Source organism: Pelophylax lessonae (genome assembly GCF_965119305.1).
Source record: "Pelophylax lessonae genome assembly, chromosome: 5".
In the NCBI taxonomy this organism is placed as follows: Eukaryota; Metazoa; Chordata; class Amphibia; order Anura; family Ranidae; genus Pelophylax; species Pelophylax lessonae.
The window spans coordinates 517456115-517475900 of record NC_138772.1 but is presented as its reverse complement, the minus strand read 5'-3'; the positions used below and the strand labels follow the sequence as shown (position 1 = coordinate 517475900).

General features: G+C 43.7%; 1 protein-coding gene across 1 annotated transcript in view; it reads left to right on the top strand.

Moving 5' to 3' along the window:
• Positions 1 to 19786, top strand: part of TATDN1 (TatD DNase domain containing 1) — a gene marked incomplete at its 3' end in the record, with an annotated part of 55322 nt that overhangs the window by 20789 nt on the left and 14747 nt on the right. Inside the window, exons 5-10 of the mRNA XM_082257939.1 lie at positions 2384 to 2527; positions 8007 to 8049; positions 13272 to 13357; positions 15542 to 15582; positions 17772 to 17848; positions 19314 to 19384. Coding sequence (XP_082114065.1) covers positions 2384 to 2527; positions 8007 to 8049; positions 13272 to 13357; positions 15542 to 15582; positions 17772 to 17848; positions 19314 to 19384 — 462 coding nt within the window. The remainder of the gene's footprint in view (positions 1 to 2383; positions 2528 to 8006; positions 8050 to 13271; positions 13358 to 15541; positions 15583 to 17771; positions 17849 to 19313; positions 19385 to 19786) is intronic.

Genomic DNA, 19786 nt, shown 5'->3' with positions numbered 1-19786 from the left:
TATTTTGATTGGTTTGCGCAAAAGTTATTGCGTTTACTAACTACGGGAATGATTTATATCATTTTTATTGTTTTTTTTTTTTAACTAGTGGCGGCGATCTGCAATTTTTTTTTTTTTTTTGCGGGACTGCGACATTTCGGCGGACAGATCGGACCCCTGACTAACATTTTTGACACTTTTGGGGGTACCAGTGACATTACTACAGTAATCAGTGCTATACTTATGCACTGATACTGTAATAATGACACTGGCAGAGAAGGGGTTAACTTTATTGGTGATCAAGGGGTTAAGTGTGCCCCTAGGGGCGTGATTCTAACTGTCAGGGGGCGTGGCTAGTGAAATAACCACAGAGATATGCGATCCTATATAGCAGGATCGCATAGCCTCTGTGATCACTTCAGGGAGAGTGACAGACGGCTGTGTTTACATCAGCCGTCTGTCTTTCTCCCTCACCTGCGGGAGATTGCGAGTGGCCGACGGCCATCGGAGCCGCCGGTCGCAAGTGCTGGCTCTCCAGGGAATGAGCGGGGGCGGGAGCGCGCCGGCGCGCGCTTGCCCCCTACAGGCTCGTAGGCGAGCGACGTAGGTCTACGTCGCTTTGCCTGTAAGCGGCAGAGTGTCGCAGTAAATCTACGTGAGCCGGTTGTAAAGTGGTTAAAAAAATATATACACTGAACAAAATTATAAATGCAACGCTTTTGTTTTTGCCCCCATTTTTCATGAGCTGAACTCAAAGATCTAAGACTTTTTCTATGTACACAAAAGGCCTATTTCTCTCAAATATTGTTCACAAATCTGTGTTAGTGAGCGCTTCTCCTTTGCCGAGATAATCCATCCACGTCACAGGTGTGGCATATCAAGATGCTGATTAGACAGCATGATTATTGCACAGGTGTGCCTTAGGCTGGCCACAATAAAAGGCCACTCTAAAATGTGCAGTTTTACTGTATGGGGGGGGGGGGGGTCCGAAAACCAGTCAGTATCTGGTGTGACCACCATTTGCCTCACACAGTGCAACTCATCTCCTTGGCATAGAGTTGATCAGGTTGGTGATTGTGGCCTGTGGAATGTTGGTCCACTCCTCTTCAATGGCTGTGCCAAGTTGCTGGATATTGGCAGGACCTGGAACACGCTGCCGTATACGCCGATCCAGAGCATCCCAAACATGCTCAATGGGTGACGATGTCCGGTGAGTATGCTGGCCATACAAGAACTGGGATGTTCTCAGCTTCCAGGAATTGCACCATGGGGCCGTGCATTATCATGCTGCAATATGAGGTGATGTCGTGGATGAATGGCACAACAATGGGTCTCAGGATCTTGTCACGGTATCTCTGTGCATTCAAAATGCCATCAATAAAATGCACCCGTGTTCATTGTCCATAACATACACCTGCCCATACCATAACCCCACCGCCACCATGGACCACTTAATCCACAGCGTTGACATCAGCAAACCGCTCACCCACACAAGGCCATACCCGCTGTGTCTGCCATCTGCCTGTACAGTGAAAACCGGGATTCATCCATGAAGAGAACGTCTCTCCAAAGTGCCAGACGCCATCGAATGTGAACATTTGCCCACTGAAGTCAGTTACGACGACGAGCTGCAGTCAGGTCAAGACCCCGATGAGGATGACCAGCATGCAGGTGAGCTTCCCTGAGACGGTTTCTGACAGTTTGTGCAGAAATTCATTGGTTATACAAATCGATTGTTGCAGCAGCTGTCCGGGTGGCCGGTCCCAGACAATCTTGGAGGTGAAGATGCTGGATGTGGAGGTCCTGGGCTGGTGTGGTTACACGTGGTCTGCGGTTGTGAGGCCGGTTGGATGTACTGCCAAATTCTCTGAAACCCCTTTGGAGACGGCTTATGGTAGAGAAATGAACATTCAATTCACGGGCAACAGCTCTGGTGGACATTCCTGCAGTCAGCATGCCAATTGCACGCTCCCTCAAAACTTGCAACATCTGTGACATTGTGCTGTGTGACAAAACTGCACATTTTAGAGTGGCCTTTTATTGTGGCCAGCCTAAGGCACATCTGTGCAATAATCATGCTGTCTAATCAGCATCTTGATATGCCACACCTGTGAGGTGGATGGATTATCTCGGCAAAGGAGAAGTGCTCACTAACACAGATTTATACAGATTTGTGAACAATATTTGGGAGAAATCGGCCTTTTATGTACATAGAAAAAGTCTTATATCTTTGAGTATAGCTCATGAAAAATGGGGGCAAAAACAAAAGTGTTGCGTTTATAATTTTGTTCAGTGTATATAAATTCTACTGCAGACAGGTAGGCATTATCTCAAACCTATAATAAAATAATTGTTTTTGAGTTTTAATGCAGCGAGGAGTTCTCTAACCATGTGATCTTTTTAGATCGATTTTACAGTACGGTCGGCTGCCACCCCACCAGGTGCGGGGAGTTTGAGGGTGGAGATCCTGATGAGTATTTATCCAACCTGCAGAAACTGATCGAGGACAACAGAGAAAAAGTTGTAGCCGTCGGAGAGTGCGGTCTGGGTAAGTCACAGCACGGTGCCTGAAGGGGAGCTTCAACCAAACGGTTAAATTTGCAGCTGATATGATATATGGGAGCCTGCCCTAAAGTGTGTAAAGTGATGCATATTCTCTCCTGATTCCCTTACTGTGCTGTACCATAGGGCTATAAAAAGTAAAGGGTGACAACAATTTACAAAACCCACATTGGGGTAAAATTGACAAGGGCTCTGATTTCAGGAGTTAAAGCGGAAGTAAACCCTCCTATCCTTTTCAGCCAACGGAAGCTGCCATCTTAGTCTCTGTTTGATTTGCAACTGCCCTGATGCTGCACATGTGATCGGTTGTCACACCAGCCATTTCATGGTTTGACAGTTTAGATGAGAGCACAACCAATGTGACAGTTAGCATCCCCAGCATGCTGGATAGGAATTTACCTGTTTTTTTTAAACCATTAAATCAAAACCACTAAATTGGTTTAGTTCCTCTTTAAGGCAGTAGTATTCTAAGAACTTAATGACTTGAGTACCAACCTGCATACATTCCTTAATTACCAGGCCATTTGGTAGTTTGACTGACAATTACTCTGTCATACACTTACATCATATTTTTGAGACAGGTAGAGTTTTATTTTGGGGGTATTTAATTCCTTCACACCACATACTAGTGGCCCTTTAATGGGGAGGTAGCGCGGCTCCTTTATAATGCGATCACTGTATTTGTATTTCTCACAGTGGTCACATGATCGGGAGCTTGTCCCGCTGGTTCCTGATCAGAAGCCATGACCCCATGGTAATCTCATTTTTGCTACAATTTTTGGGATATACAGGAAAATGCTGGTCTAGAGGAGGTTAAACCATGACGCTTAGTATTAGTGCACTAGATACAGCAGAATCATTAATTTGCAGGTCACATACAGGAGGAGGATAGAGATCAGGGGGTTAATGTGGAGGATAAGGGAGGTGAAGGGTTAATATTCAGAGACGGCATATACAGTGGGGAAAATAATTTTTTGATTCCCAGCTGATTTTGAAAGTTTGCCCACTTAAAGAGAAATGAAAGGTCTATAATTTTTATGATAGGTGCAATTTAAATGATAGAGACGGAATCTCAACCAAAACTCCAGACAAAACACATGACACAAATATTATAAATTGAGTTGCAGTTCAGTGAGTAAAATAAGTATTTGACCCCCAAGAAAAACACGACTTAGTGCTTGGTGGAGAAACCCTTGTTGGCAAGCACAGAGGTAAGGCGTTTCTTGTAGTTGGTGACCAGGTTTGTACACATCTCAGGGATTTTGGTCCACTCTTCTTTACAGATCCTCTCTAAATCCTTAAAGTTTCTTGGCTGTGCCTTGGCAACTCCAAGTTTCAGCTCCCTCCATAAATTTTCTATAAGATTAACGTCTGGAGACTGACTAGGCCACTCCATGACTTTAAAGTGCTTCTTCTTGAGCCACTTCTTTGTTGTCTTGGCGGTATGTTTTGGCTCATTGTCGTGCTGGAAGACCCATCTATGACCCATGTTCAGTGCTCTGGATTAGGGAAGAAGGTTCTCATCCAAGATTTTACAATACATGGCCCGGCAATTGGTCCCTTAATGCAGCAAAGTCAGTCTGTACCTTAGCAGAAAAACAGCCCCAAAGCATATCGTTTCCACCTCCGTGCTTGACTCTAGGAATGGTGTTCTTAGGGTCATGGTCAGCATTTTTCTTCCCCCAAACATGGCGAGTCCCTCTCCCCAAGAAGGCACATGTACTGTCATGCCAATGAACATCCAAATGATCCAGAGAAGAATTGTAAGAAAGCGCTGTGGTCAGATGAGACCAAAATTGAGCTCTTCGGCATTAACTCGATTTGCCGTGTTTCGAGGGAGAAAAGGGACCCTAAGAACAGTCAGCACGGAGGTGGAAACATGAAGCTTTGGGGCTGTTTCTCTGCTAAAGGTACAAGCCGACTTTGCCCCATTGAGGGGCCAATGGACAGGGCCAACTATCGTACAATTTAGGATGAGAACCTTCTTCCCTCAGCCAGAACACTGAAGATGTGTCGTGGATGGATCTTCCAGCAGGACAATGAGCCAAAACATACCGCCAAGGCAACAAAGAAGTGGCTCAAGAAGAAGCACATTACGTTCATGGAGTGGCCTAGTCAGTCTCCAGACCTTAATCCTATAGAAAACTTATGGAGGGAGCTGAAACTTCGAGTTGGCAAGCGACAGCCAAGAAACCTTAAGGATTTAGAGAGGATCTGTAAGGAACAGTGGGCCAAAATCCCTCCTGAGATGTGTGCAAACCTGGCAACCAACCACAAGAAACGTCTTATCTCTGTGCTTGCCAGCAAGGGTTTCTCCACCAAGTACTAAGTTGTGTTTTGCTTGGGGACCAAATACTTATTTTATAGCATTTGTTTTATGTTTTTTCCCTGGATTTTTGGTTGATATTCTGTATATCATTTAAAATACACCTATGATAAAAATTATAGATCCTTTATTTCTATGTAAGTGAGCAAACTTACAAAATCTGCAGGGGATGAAATAATTATTTCCCTCACTGTAGATAGGATGTACAGGACGGGGGGGAGTATGAAAAAAAAAATCCACAATCAGTTCAAATCCCTCATCATTAATCTGCTGCTCCTTTCAGTCTTGTGATCTTTAAATATTTAATGATTTGAATCCTTACTAATTATTAATAATGTAACCTTTTGTTATTCTGCTGCTCCTTTCACTCATGTAATCTTCATAAATACTTCAAGAAGGGGAGGAGTCTCAGATGTAAACACTACTAGAGTGTTTATATTTGTAAACCCTATGATGATTCGGATTGGCTCTGTACGCTGTGTGATCTGAGCTGTGTGATGATTGGCCTCCTGTGTATATTTTCTGAAGTACCATTTATGAACTGCACTCAGGAAGTAAACATCCATCACTCCACCTATTTTAATATGTATAGCGGTAGTGAAGGGGTTAAAGGCCCCACGGAACGCTAATATTTAGGTTAAAGCGGTTTTAAACCGTGGCACTTAAAAAAAAAAATCCCATGCAAGGCAATGGCATAATGTGCTAGCATGCATTGCATATTAGCACATTATGAAATACTTACCTTACCTTAGCACGAAGCCCTCCAGTGGTGCGCTGTCACAGCTTACAGGGCTTCCATCATCCCCCGGTCTTCCTTCCGGGTTCACGGGCTCCAGCTGTATGAGTGGTCACGGCCTTGATAACGTTACTACGGCGCAGCACTTGGCTCTGGCACAGAGCTCTGAAGGTCTGACACAGTATGGTGTCCCTACTACCGCTTTAATTTAGTAGGAATCAAGCTAAGGTTGCCCCTGCAAGCACCGCCTTGCTTGACAAAAGTTATCGGCCAAATGGTCAGATGCAGTCACCATTCTGCAGCACTATGGTATTCAGGCAGCCACAGGTGCCGCGGCTGTCTGAATTAAGCAGCTGACAGTGAAGATTCCTCCATCCATGCTGCAAGCGGCGATGGGGAAGTCGACTGATTTTCTTTCTTTTAGTCCGTGATCCAGGGATCCTCTAGAACAGGGATCTTCAAACTACGACCTTCCAGCTGTTGCGGAACTACACATCCCATGAGGCATTGTAAAACTCTGTAATAAACAAGCAAAAAATTGGGGGAGCAAACCCTGAACATGTATATCTAAAGCCGGTGCAGCTATGGACCAAGCAACATGTATATTAAAAAAGAATAGCGCAACCATGCAAAAGAAATGACTATTAAATATGGAGACAATCCATAAATAAAAATGGGGGTTTAGTCCCACCATATGGCCATATCGTGCTCAAGCCCACCACTGCGTCAAAGTACCCCATTATCAGTGGGTCCTACACTATCCATAGAAAAGGGGTGAATCCAGCCTCTCCAACCCTTGGAGACAACACTCCTTGCTGGGATGGATGTGCTAATGCACTACAAAGGACTCCTCCTATATCTACTTGATGGTGGACACTGATAGAGTACAGGTGTGTGTGGGGGTGGGATGCTAAACCACAGAAGTCTGGTCAGACTGAATACATAATAAACAAGCAAAAAATTGGGGGAGCAAACCCTGAACATGTATATCTAAAGCCGGTGCCGCTATGGACCAAGCAACATGTATATTAAAAAAGAATAGTGCAACCATGCAAAAGAAATGACTATTAAATATGGAGACAATCCATAAATAAAAATGGGGAGCACGATATGGCCATATGGTGGGACTAAACCCCCATTTTTATTTATGGATTGTCTCCATATTTAATAGTCATTTCCATCCGCTGACATCCGCAATGCCATAGACTTACATTATGTCCGCAAATCATCCGCAAAAAAAATAGGATGATTTGCGGACAAGCGGATCGGCCGTGTGAAAGAGCCCTTAGGCCTCTTTCACACGGTCCGCCTCCGTAGGCGGATCCGTGCTGCTCAGCGGGGATCGATCCGCGATCCCCGCTGAGCCGGCGGATGACAGCTCCGTCTCCGCTTGCAGTGCGGAGAGGGAGGTGTCACAGCCCCCGCTGCTCTCTATGGGGGATCGGATGAGAGCGGACCGCCTGTCCGCTCCCATCCGATCCGATCCCTGGACGGATGGAAAAATAGGGTTTCCATCCGTCCGGATTTCACAGACAGGATCGGATACGTATGGCAGCGGGTGTCAGCGGAGGTGTCTCCGCTGACACCCGCTGCCCCATAGAGCTGCATGGAGGATCCTATCAGATCCGCCTAAAAAACTGACAGGCGGATCTGATCGGATCGCCCGTGTGAAAGAGCCCTTATGTGATGCAATATCGTACACAACGCATGTAAACACGCCATGTTTCAGCAGGTACACTGCAGTGCTATTCATTCTTAATACCACCTCAAATGCACCAGCCAACATATGCACACTGCAATGCATAGTAACTATTGCCATGTGTTGTACTAAAAATATTACTGTGCCTCCGTTTCTTTTGTGCAGTTGAAATGATTGGGCTACCCTAAGGGCCCTTTCACACGGGCTTTCCGATCAGGTCCGCCTGTCAGTTTTTCAGCCAGGCCTGATCGGATGCTCCTTGCACCTCTATGGAGCAGTGGATGTCAGTGGAGACATCTCCGCTGACACCCGCTGCTATCCAATCCGATTCTGTCCATGAAATTTAGGAAATCATGAGGATCAGATGAAAACGGATAGGTGGCCCGTTTTCATCCGATCTCCCATAGAGGAGAGCGGGGCTCTGACACCTCCGTCTCTGCAAAGTAAGTGGAGACGGATCTATCATCTGCCTGCTCAGCGGGGATCTGCAGACCGATCTCCCCGCTGAGCAAAACGGAGCTTGCCGGGCCGAAAGCCCGTGTGAAAGGAACCTAATTGTGATACACAGTCACACCGGCATAGACTTGACCAAGCCTTTCTGACCGACTCCTCCTATTGGATGGTTACACTTTATATCTTTAAAGCCAGTAGCTGCTAATTATTCAGAATTGTTTTTATAACATTTTTTTTTCTTTTTCTGATAGACTTTGACAGGCTGGAATTTTGTCCGAAGGAAACACAACTAAAGTAAGAGACATTTTAATAATCTTATTCCAAAAGAAGGTCCATGACTTGCAGCAGTTAGGGCTTGTTGATAACATGACACATGTCCAATAACTGTAAGAATGTTACCCCAACATTTCATATTCCTGATAGGTGCCTGCTGTACCATGTACTTGAAAAAAACTATCCTCTTCTCTTTGTATTGCTTCCTTTGTGTGAGATCCCCGGTGTTCCTGCCAGTCCCTCTGCTTTCCTATTTCTACCTGTGCTGGGAACTCAGCCTGCTCTCCTCCAATCATCTTTCTTGCAATCATTCTTGGTCTACCTGTCCTTGGCTTGGTATCAAAATATCCCTGAATGTTCCGCTTCTTAACCACTTCAGCTCCAGAAGGTTTTACCCCCTTAATGACCAGGCCATTTTTTGCGATTCGGCACTGCGTTACTTTAACTAAAAATCGTGTACCCAAATACTGATTGATGTCCTTTTTTTTCCCCCACAAATAGAGCTTTCTTTTGGTGGTATTTGATCACCTCTGCGGTATTTAGATTTTGCGCTATAAACAAAAAAAGAGCGATAATTTTGAAAAAAAACACAATATTTTTTACTTTCTGCTTTATAACATGCCCAATAAAACATTTTTTTATCAGTTTAGGCCAATTTGTATTCTGCTACATATCTTTGGTAAAAAAAAAAATCCCAAAAAGTGTATTTTAATTGGTTTGCGCAAAAGTTATAGCGTTTACAAACTACAGGATAGATTTTTGGACTTTTTATTTTTTGGTTTTTATTGGTAATGGCGGCGATCAGCGATTTTTAGCAGGACTGCGACATTGCGGCAGAGAGATCGAACCCCTAACTGACATTTTTGACACTTTTTGGGGACCAGTGACATTAATACAGTAATCAGTACTAAATATTATGCACTGTTACTGTATAAATGGCACTGGCAGGGAAGGGGTTAACACTGGGTGTTATCAAGGGGTTAAATGTAAGCCTAAATGTGCTTGCTAACTGTGGGGGGTGGCTCTGTGACAGGCACACAGAGATCGGTGGTTCAGCTTAGCTAAGACACACAATCTCACTGTGCCTATATTACAGGAGAGCCGCCTGCTTTGTTTACATAGACAGGCGGCTCTCCTGTCAGTTTCTCTGAAGATCGTTGGAGGCCTGCGGTAATCGAGCCCGCTCCTCCCATGGTCTGGCTACCGCTCTGTACAATCACAGCCGGAGCACGGCTCAGGCGGTGCACGCGCGCCGCCGAGACCACGTGCACATAATCGCGTAGATCTACGTGATTATGTGCAGCCGAGCCACCCTGGCGCAGTAAATCTGCGTGGGGTGGTTGACAAGTGGTTAATAAGTGTTTGAACAGTACTGACTGACATATTTAAGGCTTTAAATATCTTTTTATATCCTTTTCCATTTATATAAAGTTCCATTACCTTGTTGCGCAGGTCTTTTGACAGTTCTTTTCTGCTCACCATGGCTCAGTATCTAGCCTGCTCAGTCCATTCATGTGGGAGCTTACAAACTCATTGACTATTTTATACACAGACACTAGTTGAAAATTAAAGCCACAGATGTAGGAAATTAACCTTTAATTGCCAAACCTGTGTGTCAACTTGTGTGTCTGTACCAAGGCTTAAATGAATTGTAAAGTCTCGTTTTTATATCTATAAAATAAAATACATGTTATACTTACCTCCTCTGTGAAGTGGACACACAGAGCAGCCCGGATCCTCCTCTTCTCGGGTCCCTCTTCTGTGATCCTGGCCTCTCCCTCCCTCCTGTTAAGTGCCCCCACAGCAAGCAGCTAGTAGCATCAGAATTTGGTGTAAACAACGTGAAAGCATGGATCCATTCTGCCTTGTATCCACAGGTCAGGCTGGTGGTGGTGGTATAATGGTGTGAGGGATATTTTCTTGGCACACTTTGGGCCCCTTAGTACCAATTGAGCATCGTTTAAACGCCACGGCCTACCTGAGTATTGTTGCTGACCATGTCCATCCCTTTATGACCACAGTGTCCCCATCTTCTGATGGCTCCTTTGAGCAGGATAATGCACCATGTCACAAAGCTCTAATCATCTCACCACTGGTTTCTTCACCATGACAATGAGGTCACTGTACTCCAATGGCCTCCACACTCACCACATCTCATCCAATCGAACACCTTTGGGATGTGGTGGAACGTGCGATTCCCATCATGGATGTGCAGCCAACAAATCTGCAGCAACTGTGTGATGTTATCATGTCACTATGGAGCAAAATCTCTGAGGAATGTTTCCAAAACCTTGTTAAATCTATGCCAGGAAGAATTAAAGCAGTTCTGAAGGCAAAATGGGGGCCAACCCGGTACTAGCAAGGTGTACTTAATAAAGTGGCCGGTGAGTGTATATATAAAGCACTTTATAAATTGACGGCTCTATAAAAATACCTGTAATAAATTTAAGAAGATAAACCTTTTTAAGGTGCAGAGCAAGGGATTGATAAACCTGAGCTCTGAAATGTTAGTTACCTGCATTGAAAGTGAACCTGTGCCCATTTTGTACACACCAAAATATTTAGATATTCTACAAGCAGTAAAAGTACCTGAAAAAACAAACTCTAATTCACCTTTGTACATATAGGCATTGTGGAGAAATTATTATTCAAAATTCACAACACAGACATTGAAATCTCAGCAGCACAAAATTGTGGCAGGCTGCCAGCCCTCTAATATAAACAAACTGACTGAAACCCAACTTTAGGCTCCATTCACACCTGGGCATTCTGGAATCGCAGGCGATTCTGACTGCGATTCCAGAATCGCAACAAAACGCGGGTCGCATTTGGGCTGCCATTACTTCTAATGGCACCCAAATCCCCGATTTTGCTGCAGTTGTCATGTGATAATTCGTTCTGCAATTACGTCAAAAATCGCAACTCGTGAAGCTTGTTGCTCAAAAAGGAACAGGAGCTTCTTTTGGGAGACAGCGTCGCATGTTGCGATTTGCAAGGCAAATTATCCTGCGACAACTGCTGCAAAATTGCACCGCGATTGGGGTGCCATTAGAAAAATGGCATCGTGGGCAGAGTCGCCTGCTATTCCGAAACGCTGAGATGTGAATGGAGCCATAGAGTCTTTGTTGTGATTTTTGAGAAGGAATTATATCACATTACAAGCAGCTAGAGAGGTGAGTGAGGCTTTATTTTTAAGCTCATTTACTGCTTGATAAGAATTTGTGAGTAGTTTATTGTACATAGTCTGGGCACCAGTGCACTTTAAGCTTACCGTGACTATCGATTTTGGGTTTGTTGGTGGGTCTGTGCGGGCACTTTAAGATAATAGCTGGAGAGACCTCAGTTGTTGTGTGAGCCGAGGAGCAGTGGTAGGGGAGCAGACCATACGGTGTAAGCCCAGGGTTGTTTGATAAGGTTATATAGTTAGTCAGGTTGAAAAAAGACACAAGTCCGTCCAGCTCAACCAATAAAAAACAAAAAACAGTAGAGAAAACCCAACCATACAATCCCATATACACAATCCTATACCCGCAGTTGATCCAGAGGAAGGGGAAAAAAACCCCAGCTAAGCATGATCCAATTTGCTACAGCAGGGGAAAAAAATTCCTTCCTGATCCCCCGAGAGGCAATCGGATATTCCCTGGATCAACTTTACCTATGAATATTAGTACCCAGTTATATTATGTACACCCAGGAAAGAATCCAGGCCTTTATTAAAGCAATCTAATGAGCCGGCTAGAACCACCTCTGGAGGGAGTCTATTCCACATTTTCACAGCTCTTACTGTGAAGAAACCTTTCTGTATTTGGAGACGAAATCTGTTTTCCTCTAGACGTAAAGAGGGCCCTCTTGTCCTCTGTGATGACCTTAACCACTTGCCGACCGCCGCACGACTATATACTGCGGCATTCAGCCCCCTACAGGCAAAGTGACGTATTGGGTACGTCGCTCGCCCGCGAGCCTGTAGGGGGCCCCCGCTCGTTCTCTGCCTAGCCTACGCGTGTGACCGGCGGCTCCGATGTAAACACAGCCGTCTGTCATTCTCCCTGATGTAAGCACAGAGGCTATTTGATCCTGCTATGTAGGATCTTATGTTTCTGTGATTACTTCACTAGCCACGCCCCCTAACAGTTAGAATCACACCCCTAGGGACACACTTAACCCCTTGATCACCAATAGTTAACCCCTTCCCTGCCAGTGTAATTTTTACAGTAACAGTGCATATTTATAGCACTGATTACTGCAGTAATGTCACTGGTACCCCCAAAAGTGTCAAAAATGTCAGTCAGGGGTCCAATCTGTCTGCCAAAATGTCACAGTCCCGCAAAAAAAATTGCAGATCGCCGCTATTACTAGTTAAAAAAAAAAAACAATAAAAATTACATCTTTCCCGTAGTTAGTAAACGCAATAACTTTTGCGCAAACCAATCAAAATACGCTTATTGCGATTTTTTTTTTTTACCAAAAATATGTAGCAGAAAACAATTTTTATTTTTTCTAAATTGTCGCTCTTTTTTTGTTTATAGCGCAAAAAATGAACATCGCACAGGTGATCAAATACCACCAAAAGAAAGCTCTGTTTTTGGGGAAAGAAAGGAAGTCAATTTCATTTAGGTACAGTGGCGCACGACCACGCAATTGTCCGTTACAGTCACGCAGTGCCAAATCGCAAAATAGGGCCTGGTCTTTGAGCAGCCAAATCCTCCGGGGCTTAAGTGGTTAAAGTGAACAACTCAACACCAGTTCACTAAATGGACCCCTTATGCATTTATACATATTGATCATATCCCCCCTTAATCTCCTCTTCTCAAGAGAGAATAAATTCAGTTCCTCTTATCAGTTTGGTTGCCCTTCTCTGCACTTTCTCCAGTTCCCCGATATCCTTTTTGAGAACTGAGGAGGTCTTACTAATGATTTGTACAGGGGCAAAATGATCTCTCTCTCTCTCTCTCTCTCTCTCTCTCTCTCCTCTCCTCATACAAGAAAGGACTTTGCTTGCTTTGGAAACCGCAGCTTGGCATTGCATGCTATTATTAATTCTCCAGGTTTGACTCCCCCTAGTATGTGTGATGCATGCATATTCTTAGCCCCCAAGTGCATAACTTTACATTTGCCACAAAGTTGCCCAATGAAAAGGTTTTCAAGGCATAAGCTGTATGCCCAAGATCTGCAACTGTTTATATTTTGTCCCCAGTGGAGTAAGAAAAGTAACTGTGTGTACGCCTTTTCTTCTCTCTGGAAAGGTATTTTGAGAAGCAGTTTCATTTGGCCGAGCACTCCAAACTGCCCATGTTCCTGCACTGTCGGAACTCACACAAAGAATTTTTAGGTGAGTGTCATAAAACACATATATATATTAAAGTTGCACTTACTTCTTGGGATCTGCATTGCCAGTACTATTTCTGATCTACCCTAGACATGTGCTTGGTGGTTTTTTTTTATTTTATGGATTGGTGACTCCATAGCAGAAGTCCAAACTTTCTAAACAAAGGGACAGTTGACTGTCCTTCAGACTTTAGCAGAGGCAGATAGTGGGAAAAAAACAATGCCCCATCGTTGGTGTCAGAGGTAGGAATTATGCCCCATTGTTGGTATCAGTGGATGAAATAGTGCCCCAAGGGTTTGATAAAAGCAAACAAAGGGCCGCAGTTTGGAGAATTCTGCTCTATAGCAAAAAAGACGCAGCTGATACCTTCCCATATGCCCTATAGCACCACATTTGGAATGGAGGGGGCTTATTACCTGCCCCCCAATGGAATACATACAGTGCATCCGGAAAGTATTCAGAGCATTTCACATTTTCTACAATTTTGTTATGTTACAGCCTTATGTGCCAAAATTTTCCCCAAAATTCTACAACAATACCCCATAATGACAATGTGAAAGAAGTTTGTTTTAAATCTTTGCAAATTTATCAAAAATAAAAAAATTACATGTGCATAAGTACACAAAGTCACAGCCTTTGCCATGACACTCAAAATTGAGCTCAGGTGCATCCTGTTTCCACTGATCATCCTTGAAATGTTTCTACAAATTGATGAAACAAAGTTTGAACTCTTTAGCCTGAATGGCAAGTGTCATGTTTGGAGGAAAACAGGCACCGCTTATCACCTGACCAATACCATCCCTACAGTGAAGCATGGTGCTGGCACCATCATGCTGTGGGGATATTTTGCAGCGGCAGGAACTGGGAGACTAGTCAGAATCGAGGGAAAGATGAATGCAGCAATGTACGGACATCCTTATACAAAACCTGTTCCAGAGCACTCTGGACCTCAGACTGGGGCGAAGGTTCATCTTCCAACAGGACAACGACCCTAAGAACACTGCCAAGATAACAGAGGAGTGGCTATGGGACAACTCTGTGAATGTCCTTGAGTGGCCCAGCCAAAGTCCAGAGTTGAACCTGATTGAACATCTCTGGAGAGATCTGAAAATGGCTGTGAACCGACGCTCCCCATCCAACCTGATGGAGCTTGAGAGGTTCTGCAAAGAAAAATGGAAGAAACTGCCCAAAAAGAGGTGTGCCTAGCTTGTAGCATCATACTCAAAAAGACTTGAGGCTGTGATTGGTTCCAAAGGTGCTTCAACAAAGTATTGAGCAAAGGCTGTGAATACTTATGTACATGGGATTTTTTTTGTTTTTAGAACACCAGGAAAGGACACCCTACTCTCTGTAAAAGCATGCACTGATTTGGGGGTCTGTGTAGCTCTAACTGTTCCTGACATGCAGCATAATTCAAACATATAGCTCATTTTTGTGGGTTTGCAGAGTTCGATCTTCCACAATAGTCCCAGTTTCTCCTGTGGCAAAAATGAATTGCCCATCCCTAATTTATACTCTACAGCAGCCAGGGATGTGTGTGTGTAAAAACAAAAAGTACAAAAGTTGCCATTGCTAAATTCCCCCATTAAAACAACTTGCTGTCTCTGGGTTCACTAGTTTAGGACCACTGAGCTAAAACATGCAATGCAGTTAGTAAAGTTAGAATTGCTGATCTTCATACTCTTTTCTGGTCATTAAAGTCTTGAATAGACCAACATGACAGTCAGGCAGGAAAGAAGAGGTTAGCAGTGGAAGCACATATAAGACCCAAAGTGCAGGTCTCCTTTCCAAGTCCAGTAGCCCTGGCTAGAGGCCGTAGGGCAGTGATGGCAAACCTTGGCACCCCAGATGTTTTGGAACTACATTTCCCATGATGCTCATGCAATCTGCAGTGTAGGTGAGCATCATGGGACATGTAGTTCCAAAACATCTGGGGTGCCAAGGTTTGCCATCACTGCCGTAGGGAGTCGGTTTCTGGAGCCTAAATACCACCCATGTAAAGTTTGCTGAACTTATTGTAGCTATCAAGAACAGATGGAGGGTCTAGGTATGACACCTTGATGTCTTTTTTTTAATAGATGCGATATTTAACAGATCAAATTCTGTACTTATTTGTTTTCAGTCTGCCTGGTTAGCTCAGTTGGTAGAGATGAGACTTCTTTAGGTTCTTGTTTTCTTTAATTACAGATATTATGGGGAGGAATCGGGATCGATGCGTTGGAGGAGTGGTGAGTATAAGTGGAAATCAAGACTGATTCCGGATAAGTCCTGTTTTTCGCATGTATTTCCATTATTTATATAGCCCAGAGCTTTAAATGCCCAGAACAAACCACATCAATCCTTGGCGCTAAAACATGCTACAATATAGAGCTCATTCCAAATTTTTGTGAACGCACACACTGTAGGACTAGCTCAGTTAGACAGTAATTATCCAATCTGTGGTTGATTCACCAAAAATGGAGAATGCACTGGTATAAAAATAGTAAAGAGATGTATCTTTATATATATATATATATATATATATATATATATATATATATATATATATATATATACAGGGCTTTTTTTCTCCGAGAATAGGTGCAGGTACTCCCCTCTTCTGAGTCACCCCTTGTCTCCACCCCTACCCACCTCCGAGTGCTGTCATTTGGCTCCACCCACTACCCACATCCCAGTACCCCCCCCCCCCCTTTTAGAGAATACAGAACCAAGTATCATGTTGTGGTTCTAGGTAATTTGTATAGAGTTTGTTAATGATAACTAGAAAAGCAGTAAAAAAGATCCCCTGGAATCAGCAGCAATAGACCCCCCCAACAATAGGCCTCCCCCCCCCCCCGCAACAATAAATCTTCCCCTGCAACAATAGAAAAAACAGTAAAATAGATCCCCTGCAAACAGCAACAATAGACCCCCAACAACAATAAATCCTCCCCTGCAACAATCTCCTCCCCCACCAATAAATCTTCCCCTGCAACAATAGACCCCCCAGCAGCAATAAATCCTCCCCTGCAACAATCGCCTCCCCCACCAATAAATCCTCCCCTGCAACAATAGACCCCCAACAACAATAGTTCCCCCAAGCAACAATAAATCCTCCACTGCAACAGTAGCCCCCCCCCCCACAACAAAATGCCCTCCAGCAACAATAGATTAACCCCAGAAACAATAGATCCCCAGCAGCCAGAATCAATAGGCCATTCAGCTCACCCCACTGACCCTAGCATCCCTTTGCCATTGCATACCTTCAGACTGGAGGTGCCGGAACTGCGTTCCCCCACGTTCCTGCTGAAAAAAAGCCCTGTATATATATATATATATATATATATATTTATTAAAAAAATCTGGTGCAGTTCTGCATGGTAGTCAATCAGCTTCCAACTTCAGCTTGTTCAAATAAAGGAGAAGTACAGCCAAAGCTCGATTGGCTGTACTTCTGTGGCTCACAGGAGTGCAATTTGTTCTGCACTCCTTTGACCCATCTTCAGCAGACAGCGGGCTGAAGTCACAGAGCCAAGCCAGGCTGGGGAAAGATGGTGACCATATGGTTGGGATCCACCCAGATGCCTGAACTGGCACCTGCCTCTTATGGTCCGCTGAGAGCCTGAGCCAGCTGCTCTCGCCCCCTCTACTGCCCAGCGCTCCAGTGAGCAGGGAGGGCTGAGCAGACAGCTGGTGAATAACAGTCACCAGCTCTCTGTTCATGGAGAACTGAGTGATCAGCAGTCTTTAATCGCTCAGTTCTCACTCTTAGAGCTGGCGGGGGACAGATGCAGCATCAGACTTGTTGCGGGGGGGGGGGAAGTATCCTGGCTTGCTGTCACTAGAGGCAGTGAAGGGGGCAGTGGCTGCAGCAGTGGGAACATGTTACATGTTACACCATAAAAATTGGTGGAACATGTAACATGTTCCTAAAGGCAAACATACTTTAAGGAGGAGCAGCAAGATGTCCACAATGACACAAGAATGGGGCAGCCAAAAAAAAACACAAAGGACGGATGCAAATGTGGTTAGAGTGCAGACGTACGCTCAGATCGAAGATTGAGTATGCGAATGTTGGCAGAAGAATAAACATGAATAGGGAAATTGTGCAGCGATGGATAATTTGAGAATGAGAGATTTCTGCAAAGATGGTGCCTCAAATCTTGACAGAAGATCAGAAAGAACTCCATCTTCAATTTCATCCAATCTTTTGAAGTATGCAGAGGTGTATGACAGAGTTATTACCTGTCCATTCTGGGAATTAGATTGTCACGTCTTATATGTATGTCAGATGGGAACCTTGGACTTGTAAGCTTTTTGATGGAAGGGACTGATGTGAATGTACAATATGTAAAGTACTGCATAAATTGTCAACGCTTTATAAATACCTGTATCGAATAAATAAATCTATGTCTTTTCTAAATGATGGTATATTTAGGTCCATTCATTTGATGGAACCAAAGAAGATGCAGAAGCTATAATAGATCTGAATCTCTACATTGGCATCAATGGCTGGTAAGAAGTGAAGTATTTCGCTTTCATATACAGTCTATTTATGAGAGGTCCTGCAAAGTATACAGTATATTTATAGTCCATATAAAAAAATTATAGGAATGTGATTGTGTAACCATAAAATGTTCATCTACAAATGGCGCCTTCACAAGGGGATTAGAAGTAAAATCCAAGTAGAGCTATAGTGTATAAAAGAGAAGAGAGGTGCCACTAAGGCTGGGTTCACACTGGGGCGGTTTCAAAGTTGCCCGACTCTGAAGCCGCCTCATGCAGCGTGACTTCAGCGGGGCTTGCAAACGACTTTTCTTATAGAAGTTAATGCAAGTCGCCCCAAAGTAGTGCAGGAACCTTTTTCTGAATCGGAGCGACTTGAGTTGCTCCAATTAGAACTGTTCCATTGCACTGAATGGAGCGCGACTTGTCAGGCGGCTAAGTCGCCTGACAAGTTGCCCCAGTGTGAACCGGGACTAAATGTAGCAATATGGTTACATTGTATTAAGGTTCAACATTTAACATGATTAAAGGAGGGACATCTAAGTGTGCAGGAATCTGGGGTAACGCTGTCCACATATGCCATCCTCTGCACAGCCAGCTCTCACCGCTGTCAGTCTGCAATCGTAACCGAGAAGACCACCCTGCAGTAGAGCGATCTGAAAGCGAGGCTTGAAATGCTCATGGAGCGCAGTGTGGAAGGGATGATGTCTATAGCGGTGCAGAGGATGGTCTATGTGGACAGTTTTAACCCGGATGCCTGCATTCTTAGATGTGCCTGTTTCAATCATTAACCATGTGAGTTGCTAAATGTTGAACCTTCTTTAAATGTTCCCATATTACTACACTTAGAGGCGCCTCTCTTCTCTTTTATACTCAGTTGTGACGCTACTTGCATATAAAGACATCACTTGTTTATTAAGCCAAGATTTATTAAAACATTTTGCTTGTCTTGAAAAATGCTCTCAAACCAAGTTACTCTCCATCCAAGGTTTTACTGTATCTGTATATAATAAAACACAAGCAAAGCTTATTAAGAGAATTATTATAGCATAAGAGGTCAGGATCGCATAGGAAACAGCTGTTTCAGATGTTGCATGCTTTGCTAGCTGTAGGTGAAACTTGGTATTACAGGCTGACAGGCTAACAGTCACTACAGTCACTGTTAAGAGTATTCTGATAGCTGTGGGTCCCAGCGGTCAGAATACAATAGCCGATTGTGGAGATGCCTCCTGTTTAGGTGGTTAGCATATGAATAGGGGAAGCCTAGCTTCTAAAAACAATACATGTAACTAAATGCATCATTCTTATATTGATGTTATAAAAATCACTAAAATAGCCATAGCAACATAGGGGGATATCATTCTTGCCATGTATTATAAAAAAGGCAAAATGAAGACACTGGTGGGTAGCTGCACTTATTCTGTATGGACAGGGGGATGGTATCATTTACAGGTTTTCATTTCTCATTTCACAGTTCATTGAAAACTGCAGAAAACCTGGAGGTCCTGAAGACCATCCCCAGTGAGAGACTGATGATCGAGACAGGTGAGCTTTATACTGCAGCATCTCAGACTTTTTGTAGGATAATGGTAGGATAATGGTAGTTTTCTTTTAAAGTCAGACATTCCAAGTATTAAAAGACTGTATAAGAGCAGAAACATCGTACCAGTTTGTATAAATACGCCTCTCAAAATAACATAATATGAACCAATAGAACATAAGGGTTCATGTGACAACTAGTATCAATATACAGTGCATCCGGAAAGTATTCACAGCGCTTCACTTTTTCCACATTTTGTTATGTTACAGCTTAATTGCAAAATGGACTACATTCATTATTTTCCGCAAAATTCTACAAACAATACGCCATAATGACAATGTGAAAGATGTTTGTTTAAAAAACTTTGCAAATTTATTAAAAATAAAAAAAACAAAAAAAAAATCGCA